The sequence below is a fragment of the Amia ocellicauda genome, chromosome 2 (genome assembly GCF_036373705.1).
Source record: "Amia ocellicauda isolate fAmiCal2 chromosome 2, fAmiCal2.hap1, whole genome shotgun sequence".
Lineage (NCBI taxonomy): Eukaryota > Metazoa > Chordata > Actinopteri > Amiiformes > Amiidae > Amia > Amia ocellicauda.
Window position 1 is genome coordinate 5046979 of NC_089851.1, and position 21511 is coordinate 5068489.

The window sequence follows — 21511 nt, forward strand, 5'->3', positions numbered from 1 at the left end:
ACTTTTTGTATTTGGCTGGTTTGGACTTAGCGTGTTTAACTGAAGGAAGATTAGTTTAAAAACCACCTGGTGCGAGTGACCAGCATTCCTCCTCTCCCCCACCCTCATCCCAACGCCTGGAGTGCCGATTAACACAGCAGATCTGGAGGAGGATAACATCTCTTCTGCTCAGTGACGTCCATCCTCATTGTGGCCATTCCTGTAAGCCTTCTTTTACTAGTCACCTAATGAGGAACCACATAATAGACTGTGGCGGTCAGTGTATGGAGATTATAAGGTCACAGTCGTGTGAAGTAGACAGCCTACTAAAGCAGAGTTTGTCTCAAATGATCTTACTAGTTGGAACTGTGTCATATGAGCTGCCAAAGAGGGATCCTGGCGTGCAATTATAATGCTGTTTATTCCAGGATGTTTGACAGATCTATAACTTTCACACAGATACACAACATTGACGTGTTGCTTGTTATTGCAGAGGAACTACAACACTGCATCGCTGGAACTTGGCTATCAGCACTCATCAGCATTGGGTAGTCTTGAAATGTATGACTGTGTGCGTGTGTGTGTGTGTGCGCATTTGTTGATTTCTTAAAATGCAGATCAGGTGCATAACTTTTAAACAACACCATACAAATCAACCTACAAAAACACAACGTATGAGGACTAACAAAGAGGTTGGTCTTTAAAAGCCCCCATCACAATAACAAAGACCTTCTGTTGTTTTGTGTGTATGGACACTGTATCCAATTATTCCCATTGTTGAAAAAGTGACACGTCTCCTGTGTGTCTGCCTGCCTTTAGGACCTGGAGGAAGAGCTTGCGGTGAAGAGGAGAGACTCAGTGACAGCAGCAGGCAGGGACACAAGCACAACTACACAGCTACACACCACCGGGCACAGCGCCGTCCAGAGCTCTCTGCCCAAGTGTGGCACTGACATGCGCATTTGGGTGGGTGCACGTCTGTAAAGCAGCCCAGTGCAGAGGGCGCCGATTAGCACAGAAGCTGCTGCTCGGTGCACAACCTCGAATAAAGGATGGACACACTGGTCCAGCTGAATTAAAGCCTGGATACATTGTTCAGTAGCTCAAAATCCTCTTTTTGGAACCTGCATGAGGAGGAATATAGCAAAATGCACTATTTCAAATAATGTGGCCATTGAATTATTTTAACTAACTATACCAATTATTAGCAGTCGATAGTGTATATATTTAAAGAAAGGCCTGTCGTGGAGCGCACTTTGTTAAGAAGGAGCGCTGCTAGTCGCAGCAGAGGCGCAGGCGCAGGCGCGGCAGCAGGAACCGTGCGGACACTTCGCTGCCTCCCGCGTCTCGCCGCGGATTCAGCTGCTGTGGAGGCTGAGGTGCGCATTGCACTGTTTCATAGCAAATGCATTTCAGTCCTCTCTCGCCTGGCCTGCATGGCTGCTTTGCGTCTCGCTCAGTCATGGTGCTGCTACCTGATGGAGACCAGACCCAGATTAACCAGCTGCTTTCGGTGGCTTGTCGCTGATTCCCACAGCGCCGGCGCGCAGGCTGATGGGAAGCGGCCGCTCCAGGGCCGCGGCTCCCGGGGGGGTGTGCTCCGGACACCGCGGCGGGGTCAACTGGGCCAGCCTGAGCCCCGACGGGACGCGCCTGCTGACCGCCAGCGAGGACGGCACTGCCCGCCTGTGGAGGACCTCCGGACACAAGTGCTGCGCGGTCTTTCTAGGTACTTTATTTGGACTATTTATTAACTTGTTCTTCTCCTTGATCATTTACAACATATTTCGTGTTGTAAAGTGTCAGCCTCGCCTTTATGGGCGGTTAATCATGATATCATAAATGGCTACTTTCTTTTGCATATTAATTAATGTTGCTTGCTGTATTTTGTAGAAGTAAAGCCGTAAACGCTGGCTTGGGATACATGGAAGGCACTAGTGAATGCAAAGCATAGCATGGCATTGATATACCAAGAGGTCTGTAGATAATAAAGACGTTCAGTGCGTATCAATGTAAGTGAATATTGAACGACACACGCACAGAAAGAGTCAGCAATGTCTCATTTATTAGTCTTAGTCAGGCACAGTGAATAAATACGATATATTATACCAGATATATTAATTTTACCTTGGGCATTTTATTTTCTTGTGTCTGTGGCCATCTTAAAATGACAATGTACAGTTTCCTAACTTCTGTGCACATTTTGAAGGTACACCGTTTCACTGGTGCATTTTCAGTGAGCTACAGAATGGCATTCCTACACTAAGGCAGTCTTCACCGGTGGGACCCTTAGGGCCACATCATTTAAACACCCATGTGATGCTGCAGCCGTCAGAAAAGTACAACTTTTACTTTAAAACCTTTAGATTTTATCCATATGAATCAAACCATATTACTGATCTTTTCAGTGCGCTATAAAATGTCTTGGTCTCTCCTAACAGGAATATTCGCAAAACTGCAGACTTCATACACACAAAGAACATTGACAGATGTTATTAGACCATTGAAGTGAAACTTAAAAGTTAGTGCTAGGGAAGTAACTATTAATTAATTATGTGAAACATCTGGTCTATATCATTTAACTTTATAATTTCTAGAGTTAAATAACTGTTTCCTTTACACTTGGGAGTGTGTTTGGAAGTAAATCAAAGGTAATGATAACGTAGAGATCGAAAGCCAAAGATGCAACTCTAGTTACACAGAACAAAGTCCATAGACAATATTGATTTTGGAGAGTGTAAGAAATACACTTTGTAAGGAATCCACAGGACCACAGTGAATCAACAAGACATTTATTAGATAATGGTAATACAATAATTTTGAGGAACAGTTGACAAAGATACAGACGATCCCCGAACTCAGTGAAAACTCTGAGCCCCTAGAAAAATAGGTGCGGCCATTTATAGGCCTTGAAACTGAACAAAGAACAATCTATGGGAATAATTGGAATTGGGTTAAGAACTGGCCAGGAAAAGAAGAGTTGTACAGATTTGACCCTTGCTTGGTGTGCTGAGGCCAGAGTCCGATCACAATTGGTTTACTGTGTCCTCTTCCTCCCCTGCGAGAGTCTCTCGGAAGATCCACTGTTAAGTTGTGGGTTAAGGGGAGTTCATTAGCCAGTGTAATGATGCATTTTAAGACCAGGTTCTAATGAGTTTGACAATTGACAGAGCTGTGTGAAAATACCCACATTAACTGAGATCTAAACAACAGCAAAAGCACAATAATGTGGATAGCACTTTCTGATGCCTGTTCAAATGTTAGCAGAGCAATGCGACAGAAGGGAAAATATGTGTATTTAAGTGTTTTTACACACTGTTTGATGCAGGGCATGAGAGCTATATCACACACTGTCACCTGGAGAATGATGCAGCCTACACCTGCAGCGCAGACCACACGGTGCGGAAGTGGGACGTGACAACAGGTGGCTGCACCACTGTTTTCAGAGGCCACACCTCCATCGTAAACAAGTGAGTGTTGCCTGAATGTGTGAGTGTGTATGTATCTCAGTGGGACCTCTTTGAAGGATACAGTGTTACATGAGAAAGTAATGTGTAAAAGAAAGTAAAAGAGTAAAGCAGAATTCTCCAGGAGCAGCTTTCCGCTCTCCTATTTTGTATATTGTAACTGATTGCGTTGCACACTTTTATCATCTATTTGGTTGTTCAAAATGAGAACTGAGTGAACCGTTGACTTGAACATGATGTGTGTGATAAAACATAAAACTGCTGTGCAAAACCTCCCGTCACGCATGTGTTTGATGGGGAAATTAGTAAAGAAGAGCTGAGAATTGCTGTCATTATTTGCCATTAATATATGATAAGCCTGCCACTATTTTCTCATGCAATTTTTCTATTAAGAATAGTGTCAGCTGTCATTTTTCAATGATAAAAATCTGGCTTCCCTTAACAGACTCATAATTCTGTAACGTGCAGATTTTTTCTAAACGGAAACAGTGCTGGAATCAATGTGTTTTTTTTTTCCTGATTGTATTTGTTTTGTTGTTATATTTATGACAGTTAAATAATTGTATTTCTGGGAACATTAATCAAACAGGAGGAATCTGTTTTCATGGACAAAGTTTGCATGTAAGGGTTTTCTTTTGGTGAGGTTCAATTTTAAACAGATATACGACCTAATAAATGGAGTGTCAAACAAGACTTAATCATAAATAATTTGTAAAGGTGAAGCACTGAAAATGAAACTGCTAGAACTGAAATATATTTTCATTTATATTCACAATATTGGATCACTTCCTATTATCTGAAACAGCCTTGCAAATGTTATGAGCTTTTCTGAAATAGTCCTGCAAAACAATAATAAAAAAAGTGTTTTGATATAATTAATTTGTTACAGACAACAATAATTATTGTGGGGAAAGACAGTCAAACATGTTCATTGACCACATGAGATTCAGACGGAAATGCTCTTTTGTAATCAAACACCAAAAGGAAAACATTTTTTTCAAACATTATTAATTAGACTCTTAAGTTTTCTCAGTAGACCGTTATCTCCTGTTAGAATACATTTTAGAAATGTTAGAAAACAATAAAAGATGCCGTTTTGGTTCTAGGCTTCCAAGATGAATGCAAAGAAAAACCGATAGTGTTCATTTTATGTTATTTTTGTCCGAAAAGAAATTCCTACACACAATTCAACTGAGAATGCCTAGCAATTACTGTAGGTTTATCTGGTTTATAGAATTGTGCCTTTTGTATAAGACAGAATGGGAAGTCGTGCTTCCAATGTAAACTATATGCTAAACTACCACCTAAACGCACAGCTACAAACTGTGAGATCATGGATTTAAGATTCATAGTCTCAGTATTTAAAAATGGTTCTATTTCCACTTCCTGAAATGACATGCCATATGTGGAAGGTCATATATCTTAGATCTTAGTGCCAAATCATTTTAATGGTGTTGCGTTTCCAATTTGCATCCTAGAACCAGTGAAACACTCTTCAGCTCTAGTCAGAGGTGTGCATCTCATTAGCAGATCATGACAATATATATCACTCGGGGAAAATTATAATCATGTTCAACACAAAATCTGTGAACGCACAGATCAACGTTCATCAAAACAGTCAAATGTTGGTTCATATCATATCATGTCACTGTTAATGAAACTGTCTGTGAAAAGATTGCCCATCCCTTATCGGCTGCATTGTGCTCTGTTCTTTCTTACGTTTTGCTCTGTATTCTCACTTTGTAGCATATCTGGCAAAGGTAAAATCGGTCTCGCATTACAACACTAAAATCCAATTTATTATTAGCTGAATCGTATTTAGAACATAAGTGTCCAATCGAGAGGAGGCCATTCGCCCCATCGTGCTCGTTTGGTGTCCATTAATAACTAAGTGATCAAGGATCCTATCCAGTCTGTTTTTGAATGTTCCCAAATTGTCTCTTCAGCCACATCGCTGGGGAGTTTGTTCAGATTGTGACGTCTCTCTGTGTGAAGAAGTGTCTCCTGTTTTCTGTCTTGAATGCCTTGAAGCCCAATTTCCATTTGTGTCCCCGGGTGCCTGTGTCCCTGCTGATCTGGAAAAGCTCCTCTGGTTTGATGTGGTCGATGCCTTTCATGATTTTGAAGACCTGGATCAAGTCCCCACGTAGTCTCCTCTGTTCCAGGGTGAAAAGGTTCAGTTCCTCAGTCTATCAGTAGGACTTTCCCTTCAGACCTGGAATAAGTCTGGTTGCTCTCCTCTGAACTGCCTCTAGAGCAGCGATATCTTTCTTGAGGTGTGGAGCCCAGAACTGTCCACAGTATCCAGATGAGCTCTAACTAGTGCATTGTACAGTCTGAACATCACTGCCCTTGTTCTCAATTCTACACTTTTGACAATATACCCTAGCATTGTGTTTGCCTTTTTTATTGCTTCCCCACATTGTTTGGATGGAGAAAGTGAGGAGTCCACATAGACTCCTAGGTCTTTCTCATGCGTTACTTCATCTAGTTCTATTCCTCCCATAGTGTAATTATAGTGGACATTTTTGTTACCTGCATGTAATACCTTGCACTTGTCCACATTGAATTTCATCTGCCAGGTGTCGGCCCACGACTGAATATTATCTGAGTCCCTCTGAATAGCCTGTGCTGCCAAGATTGTATCTGCTGAGCCACCTATTTTAGTATCATCTGCAGATTTGACAAGTTTGCTAACTATCCCAGAGTCCAGATCATTAATATAGATTAGAAAAAGCACAGGCCCTAGTACTGATCCCTGTGGAACTCCACTAACAACCTCACTCCAGTTAGAAGCAACTCCTCTAATCAACACCCTCTGCCTCCTATACATCAACCAGTTCATAATCCATCTACTTACATTACCCTGAATACCTACAGCTTTCAGCATTTGAATTCTCTGATCTTGCAGTCAGTGATATATGTGTGTGAGTGCATATATCCTTTTTATTTTCTCTCCTTGACTGAACTAGAGTCTTGGTCACCCGAAGCTGTCTCTTCAGCGGCTCCTACGACCGCACGGCGCGCTGCTGGAGTTTGGACACCGGGCAGCCGCTGCTGGAGCTCCGGGGACACCGAAACTGTGTCTTGGCCCTGGCCCACTTCTCCTCCCAGGACCTCCTGTCCGAGGCTGAGGCGGACAACGAGCAGGACAAGGGCTTCCTGGTGACGGGCAGCACGGATTGCACGGTCAAGCTGTGGCTGGTCCCCAGTGGGCGCTGCTGGCGGACGTTGCGCGGACACACAGGGGCCATCCTCTGCTTGGCTCTGGACATCCCCGGCAAAGCCCTGTTCACGGGGAGCAGGGACTACACGGTGCGCCGCTGGGACCTGACTGCCGGGGAGCAGACCCACGTGTTGCAGGAGCATCAGGGATCGGTCATCTGTCTGGAGGTAACGGGGCAAAAATGACCATCTGGTTCTTGAGTTGGGCTGGACGTCTCTCTAAAACCATTATTGACCCAATTGCATGTGCTACTTATAAATGGCTTCATAAATCACCCAGGGGAATTTCGACAAGGAGAAATGTATACATGTTTATTGTTTTTTAACTCACTGGTTGTATTGGTAACCTGAAATGCACAATAAAGCAGAGAGGACACTGGGGAAAATGGGCTGATCTCTTCTCAAATCATTGTTTGGACCTCGATGAAAAGCGGATTAGATTCGGTCAATTACAGGGAACTGCTCGTGCACATATTTTCTCCTCTGGGACCCGAATCAGCGCTCCAAATTGATCAGTGTTGATCAGGTCCTCATGCTGTACTGCAGACAGTTTTATGCCAGGTGCTCTCCTGTAGGTAAGGAAAGTAATTTAATGATGAAAGACATATGAAGTGTACCATTGCTTTGGCAAGTTGCTTTGTGTTTTGATTTTGCTTAAACAAAATGGAGATTGAAGGGACAGAAGTGTGTTTACTGGTCAGAAATGTCAGAAATCCGGAGTGTATTGTTAAGTAATGTTTATTTTTATATAGATAGATAGCTCTGTGATTGTTTGCCAAATTGCTTAAAGGAGTTGGTTTCATTTGAGGGTACAGTAACTTGCAGACTTGCAGAAATCTTTTCTTAATCTTCACATTACCTTCCTAACGAGATGGATGTGAAGAACTGCACTTTTCCACCGTCACACGCCGGCTTTGAAGCTGCTCTCTGTATCTGTGTGCATGTGTCTGAGGCAAAGCCAACCGATAAAAGCTGAACGCAAAACAAAATACTCCTTATTTGTAGAACGGGATCACTGGTGTATTTAAAAAAATTCCTTTTTTGAGCCTGTAAGGGTTTAATTTTTTTTCAAAGGCAAAAACAAGACGTAACTCAGTGGATGAGAAAATATCTTCAATCTCTTTACAGGAGTACAACCTTTTTACAAATGTGAACTACAAAAGTGACAGTGTAGCAAGAACGTAGAAGAAATATCACTGTTACTGTGATGGTGGTAGTAATAACTAAAGCTCGGGCACATCATTTTCTATGTATCCACTTAAACGTGAGTTGAAATTTCAATTAGGCACCTCTCGGTTCCACTGGGGGTCCTGTATATTTGTATCTGTTCATAGAAAATGATGCAATATTTTTTCACACAGCAAAAGATTTTTCACCCTTTGCAAAACACGTCTTTCTCCAGATGTAGGAGATCGCTTTGTCCAAACATAACAATAGCATAAAATTGGTTTGCCTTTTTGGCATTTGCTAGCCAATTAAAAAAAAAAAAAAGTTGTTTCTTAGAGTCAGATTCAATTTCAATGTTTGAGTTTCCAACTGAAAATGTTTTTCTCATTCCACAAAATAAATATGTAATAAACGCATTTGAAGGTTGGCAGCACTGACATTAAGCGTAGACACCATAGAGGTATATAAAACCAAACGCAAGCACACTGTGGCAGGTCTTTCAGAGGAGGTTTTACTTGCAAGTGCTGGCTGTGTATTCAGAGCTGTAACAAACTCTCTAGAGAAGGCAGACCGCATCACAGAGCCGACGGTTTTACATTTTATCCTCCCCAAACGCCATAAAAAAGCTATTTCCCTCCAGCGTTGTAGAAGGTGCTCCTCTGTGGAAGTGGTTCCTAACGCTCTGTGTGAGATGATTGAAGTGTTGTAGATGCCTCAGCCGAATTGGAAAAGGCTTGTAAAGATCATTTGCCTGGGACACGTATGGCCTTCGAGGTTTTTGGCTAATAGACACCGTTATAAACGCAGGTTTCATTCTGGAAGCACATACTCGGAGAGAGGAGCCATGCTTTGTGTGCCGTTTCGCTTCATTAGTCAATAAAACAACTCGAGTACGTGGCAGTTAATTTTATGCCCACGTTTTATATGGCCCTCATCAGTTAGCTTCCTTCCAGTTAACGGGAGATGTTAATCTTTCCCTGTCTCCCTTTTAAAGAAGCCGGGTTTAGTTACATAGTGATGAGAATCTGAACAGAAGTACAAGAACAAAAAGTACAGTGGCCTTCTCTCGAGAACTGAACCATTGGGAAGAGAAGGGAAGAGTGCGTGTGCGTGTGTGCGGGGGGTTGGGGTGGAAATGTGTTTATTCTGTTTCTTTGGAATGCATCGTTTGTTTTAGTTGTGACTTGCAGTTTGAAAGGTCAAGGATGCTGGTGTAATTAGAGGCAGATGTTGAATGAAACAAAGGGATCATAATTTTCCAGTGATTATATGTAGAGTCTATCCAATCTAGTAGGAAGCTACCATTGTATACATAAAGCCATACAATTAGTGACTTACAAAATGCAGTACGATAACCACACACGTCTTTTTAGGTGAAGCAATTCTCGGCAAGTCCATTATTTTTTGTGACGACTCGGCAGAACACGATTTGTTTTTTCCTGCTGCTTTTAATAGACCTGCATCTACGTAATTGGGGCACTTTAAATCAAGCTGAATAGCACATGTTTATGTTTAACTGTGGAAGATGTACCACTTCAGACTCGTTCCATTGTCTACAGACGTTTGGTGTGGAGCTTTTTTGGAAACGTTTGGAAACATGTCTTTTATGAGGTTATACACAGAGATGTGCTAAGCTCTGGACACAGGCCGGCTCCACAAAAGCAGTTTTTCCTCGAATTACAGGTGATCGTCAGTTAGTTTGTTTGGAAAGATAACCTATCTGTCTCCATCTACAGACCTCTGCTTGTGTAACAAAATGGTAATTTGAGGACATTCATTGATGTCAGACATAAACTGATATAAAAATGGTTTAATTATAAATACTATTGGCTTTCTGTGGGCTTTGTGGACAGGAGCTATTGTAATAATTGTCACGTTCAAAAGAACATCTTGTCAAATAGAGGCTGATACTTTACTGGTCTGACAAATTAGTCCACGGTCTCCGAGGGGGTTACTAGAAACAGACAAACAAGTAAACAAACATGGTGGAGCCAGTAAAAACTAATTTATCTTACAATACCCAGGACTGATTTGAAATTAGTTTTTTTATTTTCATTGCAGTAGTTGGGCTCTGCTGGGTTTATTAAGGATGAACATTGAGCCAAATCTGTAATTCTACATTTACTCCAACACACTTCCTGTAATCTGTTAGCTATTGTGTTCATCCTCCAAGGATTCATAAACCACATTGAGATGCACAACTGTAACAAAACCGCACCAGTGAGGGGCTTGCGTTGGCCCTCCACTTATAAAACGGATCACAGACACAGTTCGTTCAGTCGTAGACAAGCAACAATTTTGTTACTCCCCACGCATGTCCTCGTCCAGAGAAATGTTCTCTTGAGGACATTGCCCAAGCAGGGACCACGATATGGGAACCTTGGCTCTAAAGAAAAGTTTGAAAATATAACTCATCCACTGCAATTAAATATTTAAAATAATTGAAGGTATTTGAACAGTATATACTCGGGTACGGACATTTGTTAAAGATGTGCGAGAACTCTGCTAACTGCCTGTGCTTTGAAGAGAACATCTGTATTTGTAATCTGTAATATGTTTTTGTTGTTCCAAATGAACCCAGCTTCTCTCAGCCATCAGCAGTGTGTTCCTCTCTGCAAGAATACATGTCCTGGCATGTCTGCACTCCCAGAAAATTCAGTCCTAATCAGGAGACGCAGGGTAGTGTGTGTGTGTCTGTGGGCTGGAAACCGACGCACCGGTCATAATTAATCCAGTCCTTGTTCTAGCTGTTGCAAGTCCCATGAGAAACAATAGCCTGCAGATATATTTTTAAAATATAATCCCTCTGGTTTACAAAATAACCAAAGACAGGAAAAACCCAGATGGCTGAAATTAAATGATTTTAAAATCGGAGAGAGGTCTACGGTTTATACAGAAACCCATGTGCAGTAGTATCATTACACCACAGTCTGTGAAGGTCTGAGGAATGAACATGTTGGTTAGCTTTATTTACAAGTGGTCAGCAGTGAAACTTCCCATGATCCCTTTCTTCAGTGATTGATCTTTCTTGGAGTTGCAGAGCTCAAGGCCTGTTACTGCCCAATCCATAAATCTTCCTCTCGCCAGGAGGCACTTTAAATAACAGTAACGGCCACAGTGAGAGTGGACCGACTGCCCGCCTGAAGCCGGCTGTGTGTTCACAGCGTACAGCCTTTTTTTATCTCCCCTTATTTATATAGAGAACAATTCAAGAGAGGCGTAATTCCAGTGCTTCAAGTTACAGAAACAAAGCAACGTTTAGAAAATCTTATTTCACATTTGATCAATATTTATTGTTCAAAGGGCTTCATATTTTCATAGGCGTGCACAAAAGGAAAGCTCATCAAATAGTAATGAAGCCATATAGACAATCTAATGGTTTCATTTGTAAATCACAACGGTAGTGTGAGAAAGAAAACGCACACACACAAACTCAAACCACATATTTTGTTACATTTTTAGGTCTTTCATTCAGAAACTCCATGCTTTTGAGTGCAAAGTCTAATGTCTTGTATATCTATGTTATGTGCTATGCAGTTCGTAATGTGGATGAACTGCTTTTGATCTAGAATGTGATTATTTTCATGAGAACATTATTAGTACTATAGCATCCTCCTTTCTCTGAACCAATCTAAAAACAGTATTGCACTCCATCCATCAAACTCCTATTAGCTCTTGAATAACTTAGAAATATGTTATAAATTGTATTAATTGCCATAGTAAATCTTTATTCCATTGATTGGAATATAATACATATTCATAATTGTTCAGTGGCTCTCTTATATCTCAACTGTATTGCGTTCCAGGTGATCTGTTTTTCCAATTTTTATAACAATTCGCTCCTGCTTCCTTTGTGAAAGTCAGCGTCTTGAAATTGGTATTGTAATTATAATTTACAAGCTACTCCTTACATAGTTCATTATTCATGCTAAATACGAACTCGGTAATTATACTGCGGGTGGGAACAAATCAGAGAATCCATTTCAGCTGGGAATGTCTCTGCCGAATCTGGGAATAGCGATGTGGTGTATTGTGAGTGTGAACGCATAAGGAACGAGGCATTGACGTTTAAATCATTATTTTGAGTCGCCAAACTTTGAACAAGACCATTTGATAGTGGTCAGTTTGTTGTGGGTATTTACTGTACTTATATTGTCAGTTTGTCTCTTGGGCAGTATATCAAGACACATCTTTTCAGACAGTACTTGTAATATTAGTCCTTTTAATCCCCGTTAGATAGCACTTCACAGAGTTTTATTATGCTTCTTGCGTTTTTGATTGTTTTCCTCCTTGCTCCCTTTCCAGTAGCCCTTGACTGTGACTCTACATCTTGACAGCACTTAGCTTTTACCATCCAGGATGTAGGACCTCACTTACTATACTTGCCTGTGTAAATTGGAAGTTGTAAAATGTATTATATTTTGAATTGCTATGTTTTATGTAAATTGAATTTGTAATGTTTGATGCCTTTACTTAACTATTTTTGGACTTTGTTTTCACTTATGTTGTAAGTCACCCTGGATAAGGGTGTCTGCCAAGAAATAAAAATAATAATAATAATAATATATGTTCAACGGCGAGTATATCACTTTAAATCAGTCTACCAACATATTCCAACAGCACTTTCACACGGGGGATTTTCTTTCGTAAATTCAAATTGAGTTCAATTCTAGTCTAGTGCTGTGGTTCTCGGTGCACTCTTTCTCATTGGAAGTGTGTTTCAGGGGTCGTATTGGGCACTTTCTGTTTGAAGGACGTGATGAAAGTTCGAGGCCCCATTGGACAGCATGACCTGGGGGCTAATATCTGTCAGTGTCTCACACTGGCAGTCATGGGGGTTACTTTTTGTATATAACGGGTCTTGCATAATGCGTGTCGGAAACCTCCACAAAATTGCTGGTAACACTAAACCAGCAGAAGCGTAGAAAGCGTGTGCCAGTGTACAGTTTAAGTTCTGTGATGGGTATCAAATGATTACAATGCATAGGAACATGTGTATTCATTGTTTGTTAATTTTTTTAATAGAACAGTGTGGAATGTCACGTAGGTATATTTAATCAAATGCCTATATTTCCAGTAGAGTCTTGATATGAGTTTTATTTTCCAGCTTGCGAATCAACACCTGTACTCTGGGAGTGCGGACCAGACCGTTAAGTGCTGGACGTCCGACACTGGGCAGTGCGTTCGGACATACAAGGCACACAAGCACTCTGTCAGCGCGATCAGATACCAAGACGGACTGTGTAAGTGTTTCTGCCCGTCCGTGTTGTGAAACGATCGCTGCTGATGTGATGTTGCAGTTGATACCTATGTATCATGTGTTCCAACTCATTGCTGCTTATCTTATACACATTGATATGAGGAGCATTTGGTGGGATTTGATTGGCTTTGTCTTGGTTCCTATGAGAGCAGGCCTCTTTGCTCTTGGATTGAACAGATTGTGTTACAAGCGATTGTGAATGTGGCGTCTTTGAAGGGCACTGATTCGGGCTGTTGTTGCATTTAAAGTATACAACCCTGTAGCAGGAGCCTGTCCCCAATAAGTCCACAGAGTGATGACAAGGATCAGATGCCATGTAATCGGAAACCAGACAGGCGTGTCTGAGACCGCGTGATTAATGTTGTCATAAGACTTCAGCGTTGGGGCCTTTTTTGTGTTCGTCACAGACATGACAACCACAGTGTGTCTTTCAGCCACTATAAATCACATCCTGATAAGATGCATCTTGTTTACTGTTGTGGCTTTTAAGAGGCCTGCATCCTTAGTGCTTGTTCTACTTTGTATTTAGTTCAGCAGAAAAAGGTCAAGCCTCCAGTTTTGATGACACAGCTCAAAAAACAACGGTTCGCCATTTTCCAGTCTCGGAAGCACACATCTCTCCTCATGTACTACCAAATCACCTATCGCCCGGCACCCGAGGTCGGCTCATGTCTTCGGCAGGATGAGAGAGGCCTGTTGAGAGCTCGCACTCGATAAAATAAACATGAGATCACTCTGCTAATCGAGTAGGCTCACCCCAGCCTTGATGACGGTCATTATCTCTCTGAGGTGTCGGGGGAGTGCAGTGCGATTCCTCTGGTAGCGCTGACTCTAAAGTAGTCAGATGAGGCGGTGTCGTCTCCACTTGCTATCCCAGTTCATTGCAGTGTCACGGCTCTGAGCGGTAAATTAGTGTTCTGTCCTGGTCGAGTTAGCTTCCTGGCTCTGGGACGTGTTCTCACATTGGTGGGAGATTTCATCCCTACTGAAAATACACAGTATGAAGGGCAGGTATTGTGCCGTTAATAAATCAAATCATTTCCACGTAAAAACATGACATCTGTTGCGTTCCTTACTGGTGCAGGGAGGGTTTGTCCCAGTGCTCCTGGTGACAGGGTGTCTCTGAGATATTGTTGTATATTGGATCGGTGATTGGTGTTATAATAACTGGTTATTTTTATGTCAGCATCCCTTGTTTTCTCACATTGTGCAATGTAGTGGAAACTGTTCAAATAATTCCAGGATGGCCGCTTTGTTTTCTTTCAAATCTGTTTTCACCAGCATGAGATTCTATCCAGACATTTCTAGACTTTTGAAATTGTTTGAAATTTTTTTTATATGACATTCTTGCAGTATTCACAGGAAGTGGCGATTCTTGTGCCCGAGCCTTCGATACCAAGTCGGGGGTTTTAAGAAAGGTTTTTAGAGGACACACCTTCGTTATCAATTGTTTACAGGTGAGTTAGTTGTACTTTCAATGCTGCTTCATTCCAAAATAAATGAATGTTGAATCCAGTATCGTAATCCAGATAATGTTTTGCTATAAATACTTCCTGCCCTTCCTTCCCATTTGATTAATAGCTTGGACAGCATTCTGCACTATATTACAGATAATACTGACAAAGAGGGGAATAAAAAAAGAGATTTGAAGCCCAGCTGTAGCTCATCCACATGACCAGCACAAAACAATCTATTTCTCTGCCGCTCCTCAGATTCACAACCATGCCCTTTACACGGTGTCCCACGATGGCACTCTGAGGGTGTGGGACGTGCGGGGGCTCTTTGAGCAGGACAGGGGCAGCAAGAGACCGAGAAAGGAGTCCCGCACCAGCAGCCTGCCCCGAGTGTGCAACAACAGGGTGGGCTCCCTGCGGCAGGAGGAGCGGGTCCGGGCCGAGCGCCAGGAGGAGAGGGAGCGCCGGGAGCGCGAGACACTGGAGCTGGTCTGAACGGTGCCAGATTCCAAATATAAGATGAAAACGAAATAAATACTATTTGACTTTTGCAAAAATGTGATTTGTGCTGTTTTCTTTTCTGAATTGCTAGATTTTTCATATTTTAAAAGGCATCAATATAATACAGTTCTGGTTGTAGAGGTTGTATTAAAGTGCTCCCTGTTTCCAAAGATGTGTTTTGTGTTTTACACCAGCCCTTAAATAAATCGTTGATATTGCAGGAAAGAAGATTCACGAATCAAATGCAGCACCGTTAGGTAAAAATAGACCATAATGTTAATGATTGCATAATAATCTCTTGCATGGATACCTTTCAGTGTTTCAAAAGGGACTTAAACGATAAATATGAAAAAACATTCCTAAAATTACAGATCAACACAGTATATTGTTAAATGAGATGTCATTTTACTATTGCGTACAATCAGTGGTGGAAAGTGTTGGATTGCATATGTGTATATTTATACTCTATAGATCATATCCCTCTCATCACACCAGCTGCACCTGCACAAATGGAGCATGTCCGACTCACAGCAGCTCCCACGGGTGAGTATGGATATTGCCGGCGTTTGCAGAATATCTTCAATGAAAGACGGCTCCAGCTGTATGTAGGTCATGTGGAATTGCTGATGGTTGCACTTTAGTGAGATACGCGATGCATCGTCCCAGAGTGGAGAGAGGCGTGCCTGCTGCCACGTACGCACGGGGGCTGGGCAGGAGAACGGCATCGTGGGATATGGAATGCCACTGCAAGTTCGTCCTTCTGTTCAGAAAACGTTATTCGGCTATACCCACACTCTGAATATAACACTGAATCTGATGTCTGTGTTCAGAACTACTGTATAAATTAGCATGCGTCCAAACGAGCTTGATGGCTGATTTGCCTCCTCTCACTTTCACCATTGTATAGTTAACAGATGAATTACTGGGTGATCTAAACATAGATGATACTGGGAGAGATGGATACCTCAGTTCTCTGAACAGAAATCGTAAAGCATGCATGTGTATTAGTAGTGTGCAAAGGATCTGGGCTAATTAAAAAGACAAGCAACTGCAGGAACGTCTCGAAACATTGTAACATTTTTATTTCTATTGCCTTGAAGTGAACTGTTAACTAGACTATTAACTAGATTTTACTTTAAATCCCTCTGCTTGTCCATTGGAGCTCCCTGATATCCTTATGAGTCCAGGAAGTCTTGAAACAATTTAAAATGGTTCTTGGAAACAAACCTTTGGGAAAGAAAGCAACAGTAATCTCTTTCCACTAACCTCACCCCCTGAAACTTTATATTTTACCTAGAAAATGCATAACTCACCAGCTGAAATTCACAAAATAAACAACAAATAAAATGGCAACCCCCTCCAGCAGTTCAATTGCATTATAAACCTACAGGGAACTGTAAAATGTTGTTTTAATTTAATTTTCTCAATCTGCTTATCCTTGTAAAATGCTAAAAGTGCACAGTAAAGCATTGTACAGTAGTGTATATAGTTTTAAGAAAATGTGGACTGTGGCATAATGCAAAAACATAACAAACTGCTACAAGATACAGCAACTACTGCAAACATAGGAAAACATTGAAAGGTTAAACCAAGAATTCCAAGCATGTAGTAAAACTAAATGGTAACTCATTTTAAACTCATTATATGTATGCAACTGTTTAGGTAAGAATTGCAAGATTTAAAATGTTCTAGTGATTGTTCATCAGCTGCTTGTCAGTGTCCTACAGATTTGCTCATTCCAAAGCTTGTCCATAACACACACTTGAGCAATGCACACCATGTCTAACGTGACTCAATTTAAAATACCGATCATCACAGTGTACCGCTCTTGAACGCTGACAACGATGTCCAGAATTGAGAAGACACAGACCTGGTCATGTGAGGAGCAGATGCCTTCACTGCATGGGGTCTAATAAGAAACAACAGTATGAATTGCTCACCAGTCCCAGGGGCGCCTGAAGCAGATGTTATTGACTGACTTTAAAGCACGTCGGTAAGTTCGCATGCATGAGAAATTTCAGATCTGTTTACTTAGAAGAGAGTGAGAAGCCATTGGACAGTGTGTTTTTACGATTCCTAACATTGTGTACATTGATATTTAGGAAATGCTTTTGTTGGCATGAATAGGAAACCACATACATGGCGTACTGTGCAGCCTCGGAGCAGGAGAGAGGAGCTTGTGCACCTGACTGTGGGGTTTGATCCCTGTCCTCTTCAGCATCCCAATATTTAAAGAACACACTTCCCCTGGAGTTCCTCAGTTGGAAATACTCGTATGCATTTGATTCAATTTGTGATACACTACAGTTTAAAAAGCCAACAAAAATATATATTGTTCCGTCTAGAAGGTTTTTCCATTGCTGTAGCTTCCCAGAGCTGAAAGCCGGCTCTCATTTCAAAGCAGACCCACGGAGACAATGGAGCGGATCATGCACTGCTCTCCAGGGTTAAGCGTTAAGGCAAGGCGAAAAAAGCATCCACAGGGTGGAGAAAACAATCAAACCCAGCAGAGTCCGATGTGCCAGAGAACATCGAGACTAGTGATCGTGGTTGTGCTGTCTGAAGGGGTGCGATGTCAGAGCACAGCTGGTGCGCTTCAGATTGATGGACTTCAAAGTCATTTACATACTGTGATCCAGAACACCAAGACGACGCGGGAACGCATTGCACAGTCCTTGCGTCACCAGCGTTCGCAAAGCCCACACGACTCGTTCGATCATTTGGCAGTCAGTGAGTTTGGTACATATTGATAATTATTATATCTATACAGTGAGGGAAAAAAGTATTTGATCCCCTGCTGATTTTGTACGTTTGCCCACTGATAAAGAAATGATCAGTCTATAATTTTAATGGTAGGTGTATTTTAAGAGTGAGAGACAGAATAACAGCAAAAAAATCAAGAAAAACGCATTTCAAAAAAGTTATACATTGATTTGCATGTTAATGAGGGAAATAAGTATTTGATCCCCTATCAATCAGCAAGATTTCTGGCTCCCAGGTGTCTTTTATACAGGTAACGAGCTGAGATTAGGAGCACTCTCTTAAAGGGAGTGCTCCTAATCTCAGCTCGTTACCTGTATAAAAGACACCTGTCCACAGAAGCAATCAATCAATCAGATTCCAAACTCTCCACCATGGCCAAGAACAAAGAGCTGTCCAAGGATGTCAGGGACAAGATTGTAGACCTACACAAGGCTGGAATGGGCTACAAGACCATCGCCAAGCAGCTTGGTGAGAAGGTGACAACAGTTGGTGCGATTATTCGCAAATGGAAGAAACACAAAATAACTGTCAGTCTCCCTCGGTCTGGGGCTCCATGCAAGATCTCACCTCGTGGAGTTTCAATGATCATGAGAACGGTGAGGAATCAGCCCAGAACTACACGGGAGGATCTTGTTAATGATCTCAAGGCAGCTGGGACCATAGTCACCAAGAAAACAATTGGTAACACACTACGCCGTGAAGGACTGAAATCCTGCAGCGCCCGCAAAGCCCCCCTGCTCAAGAAAGCACATGTACAGGCCCATCTGAAGTTTGCCAACATCTGAATTATTCAGAGGAGAACTGGGTGAAAGTGTTGTGGTCAGATGAGACCAAAATCAAGCTCTTTGGCATCAACTCAACTCACCATGTTTGGAGGAGGAGGAATGACCCCAAGAACACCATCCCCACCGTCAAACATGGAGATGGAAACATTATGCTTTGGGGGTGTTTTTCTGCTAAGGGGACAGGACAACTGCACCGCATCAAAGGGACGATGGACGGGGCAATGTACCGTCAAATCTTGGGTGAGAACCTCCTTCCCTCAGCCAGGGCATTGAAAATGGGTCGTGGATGGGTATTCCAGCATGACAATGACCCAAAACACACAGCCAAGGCAACAAAGGAGTGGCTCAAGAAGAAGCTCATTAAGGTCCTGGAGTGGCCTAGCCAGTCTCCAGACCTTAATCCCATAGAAAATCTGTGGAGGGAGCTGAAGGTTCGAGTTGCCAAACGTCAGCCTCGAAACCTTAATGACTTGGAGAGGATCTGCAAAGAGGAGTGGGACAAAATCCCTCCTGAGATGTGTGCAAACCTGGTGGCCAACTACAAGAAACGTCTGACCTCTGTGATTGCCAACAAGGGTTTTGCCACCAAGTACTAAGTCGAAGGGGTCAAATACTTATTTCCCTCATTAACATGCAAATCAATGTATAACTTTTTTAAATGTGTTTTTCTGGATTTTTTTGTTGTTATTCTGTCTCTCACTGTTAAAATACACCTACCATTAAACTTATAGACTGATCATTTCTTTGTCAGTGGGCAAACGTACAAAATCAGCAGGGGATCAAATACTTTTTTCCCTCACTGTATGCTTCAAGCATCTTCATCTACACATTATATTATCCACCCTTCAAACACAATTGATTACACAGGCTTTGAAATCCCCTCCCAGTTTTATCAGTGCACAATCTCTGCAAATAAGCACATAATATAACACCCGCTAGCAACGAACTGCACTGTGGTGCAAGTAAAACATGACATACCAAACCAAACACAAAATGCCGAGAGGACAGATTTGAGGTTTCATTTCCAATTAACTTTTTGAAACAAGCAAAGACTACTAATCAATTGAATGATTATAAAAAGTGTGGTCTGTCCATTCATTTGAGAAAGGACCATATTTATGACCCTTTTAAATGAATACAATACAATTCTCTTTCATGTGTTTGCAGATAATTGCAAAAGCTTTTATGCTTTTAAAGTTAATGCATTCCTCCCAAAATCCCCCAGCAAATCCCATGTTCAATTATTAAAACACATTTCATATTTAGATAGTTACATTAATTGTACTGAGTTACTGTGATGCTCAATGTTTTTATGTACAATGTTGATATTGTAGCCCTTTTAATGTGGGTTGTTTTCTAAAGCAATTTGTGTTCTGCATTCTGAACGAAGTTAAATAGCGGGTGATTTCTCAGGATGCACATTTACTTGAAAGTATCGGCATCAAAACAGTCAGCGCTTTAAGTCTCGGTGCTGTCGGATGCCAATTTAGCAAATGTGTTCAAATATTTGAGAGAGTTTGAATGTAAAAAAGGAAACTGCGTTCCTCAGAGGCTGAACCTTGACACCGCAGTTAAAGGAATAACGGAGATCAATCCGCGCAACGACTGAACAAGCAAAGACATAATTCTGCAGAAAAGAAAACAAACAATGGGCCAGTTACCATCTTCTGTTCTCTTCGACTGTATTCTCTCAAATATAGAAAAGTACTGTTGATTTGCCACAAGAAAAGCCTGCAGAGTTTGATACAGACCTAGACACGGGCTATTAAACTGAGGCACTGTTTGGTTTCAGAAAAATAATATGCCGACTCCGAATGAATCACAGTGGTCTCTGGGGCACCGAAAAATTTTGAATATTTACAGGCCCCTAACTGAGACGGCTGCATTAGTGGCATTCCTCTAAAACCTCTGCTGGTAATTCCTGGAAGTGGGTGAAAGGTAATGTGAGGACACCAACACAACAACTTTTCTTTAACTATCTTTTCGCACCTCCAGAAAGCTTTCACATTATATCTCTTGGGTACGTCTGATTAAAAGTTAATGTATCCCTCACAACAATTACTTTTACAACCGAAACATTTAACAATGAAATCAGAAGATGCTAAATTGAACAGATTATGATGCTAGGGCTCCAAATGTCTTAAAGCCTGTAAGGTTCTGTCTTGAATTTAAATCCCGCTGAAGGTATCGTTAATGAATTAGTCAACACATTGTACATTACAATCATAGTATGTTTTATTAAGTTTCTTTGATTACACTTTCAAGCCGAAAGACAAGCCGGCATGATATAAACATCTAGACTTCTTGGTTTTTATAAAGCACATTATTATTTTTCATTTATTTTATACTTCAGAGCCACTGTGGATGTGTTTGTGTGTGTCAAATTAAGAATGACTAAAATAAGATACATTAGACTACTCATACTTTGTATACATAGAGCTTTTCCAATCAAATCAATTAATTAATTAAAATTTAACATGTCAAAGAGAAGATTCCCCTAAAACATAATCAAACTTTTCCAGTACAATAATAGGACGCCGGACACATAGACCGAAGAGTAAAGTCTCGTGTCTTTTAATGCTTCGAGGGAAAAGTGTCTTGAAGCTGAGAGGCTGATATATTGTACCACTGAGAGTACACAGAAGAAAAATGATACTATAGCATGTGACCCAGTTTGAATTACAGGAAACAGGAAGCATGACTTTAATTAGTTACTTCGCCAATTAGTTATTACAGCATTATTAAAAACACGTTAAAAGTGAACAGCTTTTTCTAAACAGATCCATGTCATTAAACACTTTTAATATGCCAATTTCATCCCCACCAGCACGATCACAATGCATGCTTCAATAAACTGGGCAAAGCGAGGATTTGGAAAACAAAAAAAATCTAAATAAAGAAACTACACTC

General features: G+C 41.4%; 1 protein-coding gene across 2 annotated transcripts; it reads left to right on the forward strand.

The window, feature by feature from the left end:
• The first annotated feature begins 838 nt into the window (after nt 1-838).
• LOC136762947 (WD repeat-containing protein 86) lies at nt 839-15109 on the forward strand. 2 transcript variants are annotated; one of them, XM_066716578.1, is made up of 7 exons: nt 839-945; nt 1517-1708; nt 3308-3449; nt 6419-6839; nt 12946-13081; nt 14452-14555; nt 14811-15109. In XM_066716578.1, exons 2-7 carry the CDS (start codon nt 1534-1536, stop codon nt 15045-15047), a joined length of 1215 nt encoding a protein of 404 aa, XP_066572675.1. In that variant the 5' UTR covers nt 839-945; nt 1517-1533; the 3' UTR covers nt 15048-15109. The 2 variants fall into 2 exon arrangements, with proteins under 2 accessions (XP_066572675.1, XP_066572665.1); XM_066716568.1 differs by lacking the exon at nt 839-945 and adding an exon at nt 963-1358.
• Nucleotides 15110-21511: the final 6402 nt, after the last annotated feature.

Excerpts from the sequence above, each read along its gene's own strand:
- LOC136762947 (XM_066716578.1), top strand. The coding sequence starts at position 1,534 with ATGGGAAGCGGCCGCTCCAGGGCCGCGGCTCCCGGGGGGGTGTGCTCC. Across the intron at positions 1,709-3,307 it reads GTGCTGCGCGGTCTTTCTAG|GGCATGAGAGCTATATCACA; the intron begins GTACTTTATTTG and ends TGTTTGATGCAG. Across the intron at positions 14,556-14,810 it reads TCGTTATCAATTGTTTACAG|ATTCACAACCATGCCCTTTA; the intron begins GTGAGTTAGTTG and ends GCCGCTCCTCAG.